Genomic DNA, 10,047 nt, shown 5'->3' on the forward strand with positions numbered 1-10,047 from the left:
TAGGACATGTATGTGATTTTGGTGATTAATAACAACATAGTCAATGGGACTAACATGTTTGTCAAGTATATGCTTTAGTAGGTCTCATGGATGCAATACATGAAGAGCCACTAAAGTAGAACTCAAGAAAGTGAATTGGATGAGTTCAGAAAAGATTGTACTCACCGGATGGTCTAGTACTTAGTAAAATGTACAAGCCGGAGTGTTTTCTGCTCAGAAGAGAAAATTGAAGGACACACCGAATGGTCCAGCGTTGAAATGATAAACACGTCAGAGCATTTTCCAGGAGATATTACAACAGCTTGTCTGGTGTGGCTGTACACACTAGATGGTTCGGTGATCAGATGATCTGCATGCCGAACAAATGAACAGTGAGAAGTGGCTTGGTCAGCTCAAGTATACACACCAGATAGTCTGGTGATAGAGTTCAAGGTTACATCGAAATATCTGGTGTTCACAATGAGTTTGAGTAGGGTTTCAATAGCTAGTTTTTGCTGTTGTACATGTCGAATGGTCCGCTGTTTGTACTGCTATTGACGCCTGATCATCCGATGTTCACAGTCTTTTTTTACCGTTGGAGCAATGGCTAGTTCGCGAGTTTGAGGCTATAAATACCCCCATTCGGTCATTTGAGTGTGCTGGAGTTCAGGGAAACTCATAGACACTTGAGAAGACATCCAAGCCATCAAAGTGCCAAAAATGATCATCCAAAATAATTAAGCATAATATTAGGGAGTGATTAGTGCTAATAGTTCTAGAGCGAGTTGTTGCTAGGTGTTGCTGCCTAGAGAGCGGATCAATAAGTGATCCTACATTGAACCAAGTGGTATATCGGCACCTTAAAGTCTTGGTAACTCATGCTTGTTGACTCTACGACTTGGTGTGAAGCGACGGCAATATGCTTATACAGGAACATGAAGACCCTTACCTTGGTGGCTCAAACTCCGAAGATAAGACGGCGACAAGTAACCGGAAGAGAGAATTATGGTGAGGTCTTGTCTTGATGGCTTTGTAGCTCAACTTACTTAAGGCCTAAGTGGCTCAAGGGTCGTGATCGGGTGCCGTCCGGGAGCTATAGCCTACGGGGCTGCTCCAACATAGATTAAAGGTGATGTTTATGTCATCGATACCACGGGATAAAATTTTTTATGCCGAGTTTGCTCTCTCTACCTTCTTTATATTTCCACATTTATATACTTGCAATCTACTTTTCATTTTTACCTTACTAGAGTAGTTTGCTAGGATTGACTATAGCTTGGAAACTTTTTTGAGCGGTAGAATAGAGGCACTAGATAAATCTAGAGCACATTTAGATAGAAATTGATATAAGTTTATCTTATAAATTTTTTAGAGCCGATTAGTTTTAGGTGTTCTAATTCACCCCTTTAGAACGTCATCGATCCCTACACCGGGACTACCGGGATTAGATTTGGGTTAATCATTGATGGTTACGATTGTTGTGATGAGATATGGGTTAGCACGTAGTATTTTGAGAGATGTGTATGTGCTAGTTCTTATTTTATTAAATGATCACCCTAATGATTAATTCGAATACAATTTAGTTGGTTCCTCACAGATATAACTTATAGCTATCTTAAAGTACTTTCGGTGACTTTGCCTATGAATCCATTATAATTTTTTGGCTATGCTGCTCTGATGTGTCTAACTTCGGTAATTTAATTTCACTTACCGAAGTGATAACCATTGACAAAGACAGGTGGAAAAGTTGGGTCAGCATAGCATGGAATAAATGGATGATGTAAGTTGTATGACCTTGAAAACAAATGTTAGCTTTTAAGATCGTTGCTTCGCAAAATAACAACCTCTTTCTCTCACCGTTTCTATCTTCTTTACATCACATTAGGTAGTATTGAATAAGACGACGCATAAGACAGCTAATGGATACTAATGTACTGCTCGAATAGACAAATGTAGTAAAACTTCTTTACCGAAAATGCAGTAGAATAAAAAAAAGTTAGAAAAGAAACCTGCAGGCAATAGGTGACATCAAGAATTGTGCGCAGGCAATGATCAGGTGCTGGAACGGGCAACAAACTTCTCAGCAAACAATAAAGCTATGCCTGGTGCTCTGGTCCACCTTGTTTTCTGCAAACCAAATAACAACCAAACATTATTTCTGCACAGAGAGAAAGAGAGGAAGGGAGGGAGGCCCAGCATGACTGAACAAAACAAGGTTTGCATGAAGAGGCAGCAGAGGGGCCTATTTCACGGGGCAACAAATGAAGCTGCATACCTTTTGATTCTGAGGCTATCTCCAGGAGAGCCGGCAAACTATCGGCATCCGTAATTTTGCTGATTCTAGCTGCCGCACGGCTCCAACAGCTTCCGCATATCTCCTTTTTTGCTACTACAGTGATGCCGGTTGGATACGGCTCCCAGCAAATTTGAGATCGGATATGGCTCCCGTATCACTGTAGCTAGCGTATGCACGTGGATTCGAGAGAAAAAGAAGAGTAATAGAAAGTAGGAAATAGGGTAGCTATTAAAAATAAAAAATATAAAGGATACTGTAATAGTATTAGAGAATGTTATAACAGTATTATATGGGGTGGATTTTTAAGTATCTATTGAAGATGATCTGAAGCTTTTAAAACACTTCTAACAAATGGGGCCACTAAAGTCAAACGTCCAGCAGAAGCTGTTGAAGATTAACACACTTGCTCCCAGAATCTCATCAATCGCACTGAATTTACTGAATAAGGAGGCATAGTTTTAATCCAATGAACAGTGTTTACAAGTCAGCCGACTAATCCCGATTAGCGATTAGTCGACAGATCGCCGCCCCAGCTGAATGCTGATGTCATGATTTAGGATGTCCTGGGCTTTTGGTGTTGTCAAGCTATCTTCGTTTCGTAGTTACCATCATGGACTTTCAGATTTAAGAACTTTCTTAGTTATTGTGCGCTTTAATGGGCAACACTCTTGTTTAGTGCGTGCCTCATTGCCTGTATGCCAAATGCCAAGTGCCTTATTTATTTGCTGTCTTTAGCTCTTTATTCATATTTGGTTCTTCATGTTGCTGGTAACTTTGCTTGTTCTTACCTGTAACTTACTTTAGTACTTGTCCTGTTGTTCAGCACTCCAGCTAGTAATTTTTTTGTTCATGTTGCAGGTTGTTGCTTCCCAATTTCAAGCAAAGATACTCACCAAGAACAATTACATGTTGGGCTCAAAACAAGCAAGTGACCAAATTCTATTTGTGTTCTGTCTATTCCACGATTCCATGACCAAATTTATATGGGCTAATTATACATGTAGTCAGGTAGAGGAAGTAGTGTATGGCTGTAGGGCAGCCTGGCCGACTGGGCGACTTGATCGACTAGCCAACCGACTAGTCGAGGCTAGTCGGTGCCAGGCGACTCGACTCGGCTAGAAAACATTGCCGATGAATATTGTATATGATGCAGAATCACAAGAATAATGCATTGCCACGTAATGCCATATAAACAGATTGCGGGTACAATTTGGTTGGTAAGAAAAGATATCTTGAATCATATTACGATTCATGAACCAAGCAGGAGAACCCTCCATTTTGATTTCTTGAGAGCTTAAAAACAGATATGTACACAGTAACGTACATTCTCAATTCTCTCAAAGCTTCACCATAGGGAACTACAGCAAGGTTCTCTTTTCTTAGAGCTACGACAAAAGAGTCAGCACAACCTGAGAGGAGCAAATATTACTGTTGGGACATTTCTTCATGCTACCGTTTGAAGTATGGAGGCTCAAAAAATGTTCTAACAAGGTGACTAACGAGAGGAAATGAAAGAATGAAGGTTCTTGCTTTTGTCCTTCTGATAATGCTCATGTCGATGCTCCACCTTTTCTTCTCCTATAAACCCTTTTAGAAGGAGTTCCAGCATTAGCACTGTTGGTATTTTGAGCATGATCATTCACAGGCTGCTCTTTCGGAGATTGACTAGTATTCGGTGTTGCACCTGTGTCCAGGAGAACTTTTGTATTCTGAGACCTACTTGTACTAATCTGCCTCCTCAAACGTAATATCTCACCTTTTGCTGTGGCCAGTTCTTCCTCAAGCTTTTTAGACCTCATTTCAAAACTCTCTCTCTCGGTCCCAAGCCTGTTTATAATACTCTGAGCATCCTCCATATTTTCTTGAGCTTCAACTGTACTTTTCTTTTGTTCATCAAGAGCCTTCGATAGCATCTCCTTCTCTTCTTTAATAGCAGAAATCATAGAATTAGTGCTTTCCAGCTGCTTCGACAGAGATAGTGTACTTTCATTCACCTCATTTAGCGATTTAGTGGCCTCATCCAAGTCTACTTGAAGAGCTCTTCTTGCTTCAGACTCTATCACTGATTGTTTCACCAAAGCCTCAAGCTCCCTATTTAGAGTAGCGTCGATTTTACGTTCTTTAACTAGCTCATTTGTTGTGGACTCTAACTTCTTATATGCATCCAGCAATTCTTTATTAAGGTCACCATGTGCTTCCATGACAGACACTAATTGATTCAATGTTACTTCAAGTTCTTCTTGTGACTTTTTAAGTATCTCCCTGATCGAGGCCAGTTCATCTGAAAGAGCTGAAGAAACTGATTCTGCCTCTGCTAGTTTGTTAGCCAGAGCCTGTTTCACTTCACTAGCCTCATCTGTGAATTTTGAAATCTGGGTTATCAAGTCCTGATTTGATCTCTTTACTTCATTAAGCTCTTCAGAGAGTTTGAACACCTCATTTCTGGAATCTCTTAGCGCCTCTTCGGTGGACTGAACAAGATCTAACAAACTTTTATGCGCTACAACTTCATTATCTAGCACTGTTCTGGTGTTGTCCAATTCATTTTGCAACTCTGCAATTCTAGTTCTGTCTTTACTAGAGTCACTTAATGCAGCAGAAAGTTTTTCTTCAAGCTGATTGAGCAGACCATCTTTCTCAAACAATAGTTCAGAATCGTGAGATGCCCTCTCTTCAGAAGAAGTTTTCATGTCTGTATACTGTCTCATTAGCGCATTTATTTTTTCTTCTACTTCACCCTTTTCAGTGTATAATGTTTGAACTTTCCCATTCAATGATTCAATTAATGATACCTTTGATTTTACATCATCTTTACCTGTAAGAACATCCTTCTCCAGTTGCTTTATTTGAGAATTTGCCTGTTTTAGGTTCTCTTTGGTTTGATTGTAGATCACATTCAGGTTCTGGTAGTCTTCTTCCTTGGCAGAAAGTGATGAGCTGAATTCCCTGACGCATTCCTCCTTGGTGTTTACCTCTTGGCTAAGCAGATTTACCTTGTCATGCAAAGTATTAAGCATTTCCTTCTTTTCCTTCAATTTGCCTTCAGACACATGTTTGTCTTCCACTGCTTGTGCAATACTACTCTTAAGTTCATTTATCTTAAGGTTAAGCTGCTCAACTAGCTCCTTCTCCCTTTGAACTTCCTCAGTTAAAGATGTCACAGTCCTCGTAGATGAAGCCAACTGATCTAGAAGCGAAGCTTCCTCCTCCTGGAACTTCCTAGCTTGTTTCTTCAGTTCTGCTTGTTCATCCAATATCCTTTTCTCATAGGTTTCCCTAAGCATAGACATCACACCCTCATTTTCAACAAATTTTATCTCCATCTGGGTAAAAGAATATTAGATTAGTTATAATGAAAATCTTACTTTCACGAATTCAATTTTTATAGATATTCCAAGGTAAGTTTTGATAGACAGTCTCAAAAGAACAAATGCACTTCTAGTATTTCAGCAGCAATTCATAATAACTTATCTAATATATCCATGCCATTTTGACAATTGAGACAACTCATTCCCCATCCTAAGGATCATAATGATGTATTGTACCAGTTTCTTAACCATATTATCATGCTACATAAGATTGAAGCTGCACAGGGATAGACAATATTCATTCAGGAACATAACTATGATGAAAGTAGGAACATTGTATCAAGGTCCACAGCAAATATAAAGCAAGTCAGTAAAATAAGCATAAAGCGTATGTGTGATTCCTCTTGATCAATATTGTATATTTAGAGAAAATACTTTGTAAGAATCTTAACACAATAAAGCTTATGAAGACATCCGTATCTAAGATGCTGAGCGATAACTCGGTTGCTAGAGCCTCCGGTTGAGAAATCCCCCCCCCCTGCCCCAGGTGCTCGTAGGTCATGTGAGAAGCGATGCTCCCCTCTCTTAAGGCAAAGCTAGGGAGACATCTCCCCGTGGTCAAGTTTTAAATATTCATGCCTAGAGAAGCGATGTTAATTTAAGTAACAGCGTAGAGAACCGAGCGGTAGCTCGGTTGGTAGAACCTCCAGTTGAGGGGCCGCCCACCCGGTCTCGAACCCGGGTGGCTTGCACATCGCCTGGGTACCTCTCTGAGAAGTGATTTCAGTGAGTTTCCTGGTCAGCCAGGGTTCGGTGCTCCCTTACCTTTAGAATAAAGCCAGGGGGACGTCTCTCTCCCCGAGGTCGAGTTTTTTAAGTAATATCGTATTTGCAATTAAAATAGAAAACAACAAATGTGTAACAATTATAGGACAACATACTCGGGAAAAGAATTCAGGCAAGTCGAAAAACTATAAATCCAGTGATATGTCTAACAAGTTAGCATGGTATGTTCAATGAACATGGCAAATTGAATAAAATGAATGAATAATATACTTGACCTTGTGATTAAAGCAAGCAAGCTTGCAGCACTTTTAGTTTTAGTTGTTCCTTTGATAAAACAGTGATATCACATGGTTATATAATGTCGTATGATTTTTAATTACAAGCATATAAAGTTTAGGATGAAAAATCAGTACTAGATTGCAGCATTTAATTGTTTCTTTGGTACACGGAATAGTGATATCTCAGGGTATTATGATGGCGTACAATTTTAATTCTGTGCATATGAAATTCAGAACTAATAAGCAGTGGCAAAGTATTTAATTGATACTGATTTGTGATTATAGATAGCATACAGATGAGATGGTCGATTCCAAGGCCTTCCTTTCCTGTTGTGAAGTACGAAGAAGTCCAGCAAAAACACCAGAAACAATAACTGCAATTGCATTCAGAAGACCTGCAAGTGGATTCCTCGGAGGTGGTACTTCTATATCAGGCTGAAGTAGTTCTTCATCAGGTTCTTCAGGGTGAGTTCCATCGGCCTTTGGAATATCTATTCTATTTGAAATGATGACGACATTAATTATTAAAGTTTGCTGATTCATAATTAGGTACTTTAATGATAACCCATGAATTATATTTACGAAAAGCACGCAAGCCAGACACACTCCCTCACACGCGCGCACACACAGAGGGTATACGTGCCGTGCACATACACACACACTTGACTCATAAAAGGAAAAACATCTATTTTCGATTCGATGGACCATGACTTTAATACAAAATTCCAACCATTAGGTTTCATAACTGTTTTGATCCGATGGACCACAATATAATGCAAAAAGGAAAGGTCTAAAATCAAAATAATTAGAGATATCCTGACAAAGAAAATCACGTCATCTCTCTCTCCATCATGCTTTGTGCACACGAGAAACACTGTTGCTGCCAGGAATGTGCTTACTCTTATGTATCATGTGGAACCAAGTGGGAGCATAGCTTTCAACACCACATGCACAGCCAGTATCAGTACATTAAAAACCTAATTAGGATCACAGCCAGAATGTAGCAAACAACTGAGACGTAATCTATACATACTCGATTGTTTCATCCATGATAAATTGCTAATGTTAGTGAATAAGTCACATTTAACTGATGCTATATACAGTTTCCACCTATGTATGTTATATAGTACCTCTAGCCCTCTACTTGCGAACATTTAACATTTTGACACTTTATTTATTCAGAAATAATTGTAACTGGACATTTTCCAATGCATAAATTTTGCATCTAACCCTTATCCACTATTTATCTCCTCATGTGATTTTGCGTGAAATTGAAAGCACAATTCCTTCATCATTGGCAATTCAGTCACATTAGATATAAGAAAATGACTGCCTAGGTAACCATTATGGTAAGTAATGTTAAGTGTTTGCAAACGAAGGGAAGACAGTTGTTAAATCAAGGGCATTTTAGTCACATTAGATAAAAGAAAATGACTGCATAACTACTCAAGCCACGGTCAAAAGTGTCAATTATTTGCATGCCGAGAGTAGAAAATAATCAAGTCAAATGCATCTCCAGGATAATGTCTAGCACCCGAAAACCAAGATAATTGTGCTCAAAATTTTTAGATCCACAGCACGAGATGGGAGCAGTGCGAGAATTTGAAGGGCAAGTTGCCACACAATAGATCAATGGTCTAATGACAATGAATACCACTACACGATGAACAGGTAGACACCCTGGACATGGGTCTTGAGTATATGTTTTCTATCAGTACAGAAATGTTGACGAGAGTAGCACAAGAAGACAAGGTACTCGTAAGGTTCAAGACAGCAAATCACAATATTCCTGACAACAACAGTACAACACATTATGGCACGACGAACAAGTATCCACCCTCGACATGGGACTCTAGGAGCATGGGCGAGTGTATCACGAGAAGCTAAAGGGCTCACAAGTCTCAGGTTAGCAAATCAGCGAGAGAAGCTAAAGGGCTCACAAGTCTCAGGTCAGCAAATCAGTGATGAACTATGGTACAAGAACTATTAGTGGCTCTTCATGTGGGTCTAGAGCACGCACTTGATACTGGCATCGGGAATAGCAAGAGTGATCAAGGGAGCAAGCAGTTTGTCTAGGCATCAATTTTGATAAGGTCGGCATTGAGCCCAACTTGATGTTGAGCAAAACATGTGAGCACCACTTTTTTATGTCAAGGGGTGGCTCAAGGCAGATGAGCGTAATGCCCTCTATCGGTTCTGACTCCTGAGCAAGAAAGGGATTAAGGAGCTTCTGGTTGGCATTGGGCATAACAATGTTATTGAACAAGCAACTAATGCAGCATGTAGGTCTAGTGTGATCATGGAGGTTGTGCATACAAAAATCTATAGGGTGTTTTTGTTTGTAAATCACTTATTGGTTCAGAATGGGCGAATGACAAAGCTAGAACTAAAAAATGAAATTCTGGAAATAGCCTACAGTTTTAGCTATATAAGATTTGTGACACCAATAGCAGCACTGAGCTGAGTTTAGGATCTATACACAAAACTAACCACGCAATTGCGCTGGCCAATTCGCAAATTCTCTAATAACGCTGCCCTTATGTGTCCCGCGACATTTTCACCAGATTCAAAACTGAAAATCCCACTTATCATCCTCGCAGTAAGGCGGAGGGATTACTAGTTACTCACCAGTGACGAGATCCACCGTCGAGGGCCGCGCCCTGGCCGCCGCCGCCGCGGCGTCACGGAGGCGGAGGAGCGGGAGCACCGAGACCCCGACCAGGAGCACGGCCCTCCTCCGCGTGGCGTCGTTCGCCCCCGCCACCGAGGAGCGGTTGGCGTTGGACGCTGAGGCCAGGACGCCCCCTCCGCGGCGGCGGCGGCGGCGGGGGGACGGGAGGAGGGAGGGGCGCGGCACCGGCGGCGAGGGGGGGAGGACGAGGAGGTGGTGGTAGTCCATGCCGTCGGCGTCGCAGAACCCTAAAACCCTAGACCTCCTCTCGGCCTCGCTCGTCGCTGCGCTGCTCGCTGGAGTGGTGGAGTAATCACGTGAGCATTTGTGGCGACGGAAATGGCGGAAGCGGAGCCGGGGGCGACGGCTTCGGGTACTGTGTGTGGACTGTGGGCTACTGGGCTTGAGCGCAGGCTTGCCTTCATGGGCTTGGCCCATTAAAGGCTTGCCTTCATGGGCTCGGCCCATTAAAGGCTTGCCTTCATGGGCTCGGCCCATTAAAACTCAAAACGCTACCATCACTATGGAAATTGGCCCTTTTGACACGGAAACTCCAAGGGGCCAGAACGACCGCGCGGACCCGTCATGGGGGAATGGGCTGCGTCAGCTTTTTTTATATGGGAGATTATATTATTTGTCACTGAATAAGTTGTTATATTTCTTATATGTTATTATTGTGTTAATGATATATAACTTTAGGTTCTACATATCATCATCACAATGAATAAC

General features: G+C 41.3%; 1 protein-coding gene across 1 annotated transcript; it reads right to left on the reverse strand.

The window, feature by feature from the left end:
* Positions 1-3,582: 3,582 nt before the first annotated feature.
* On the reverse strand, positions 3,583-9,654 carry LOC133884954 (MAR-binding filament-like protein 1). The gene is made up of 3 exons (XM_062324567.1): positions 9,276-9,654; positions 6,942-7,138; positions 3,583-5,598 (listed from the first exon to the last, which is right to left on the reverse strand). The coding sequence occupies exons 1-3, from the start codon at positions 9,544-9,546 to the stop codon at positions 3,826-3,828; spliced, it is 2,241 nt and encodes a 746-aa protein (XP_062180551.1). The 5' UTR covers positions 9,547-9,654; the 3' UTR covers positions 3,583-3,825.
* Between the last annotated feature and the right edge of the window lie 393 nt (positions 9,655-10,047).

Source organism: Phragmites australis, chromosome 11, assembly GCF_958298935.1.
Source record: "Phragmites australis chromosome 11, lpPhrAust1.1, whole genome shotgun sequence".
Lineage (NCBI taxonomy): Eukaryota > Viridiplantae > Streptophyta > Magnoliopsida > Poales > Poaceae > Phragmites > Phragmites australis.

Coding starts and splice junctions, on each gene's coding strand:
- LOC133884954 (XM_062324567.1), bottom strand. CDS start 9,546: ATGGACTACCACCACCTCCTCGTCCTCCCCCCCTCGCCGCCGGTGCCG. Junction 7,139..9,275: donor GACGGTGGATCTCGTCACTG/GTGAGTAACTAG, acceptor CAAATAGAATAG/ATATTCCAAAGGCCGATGGA. Junction 5,599..6,941: donor TGGAATCGACCATCTCATCT/GTATGCTATCTA, acceptor TCTTTTACCCAG/ATGGAGATAAAATTTGTTGA.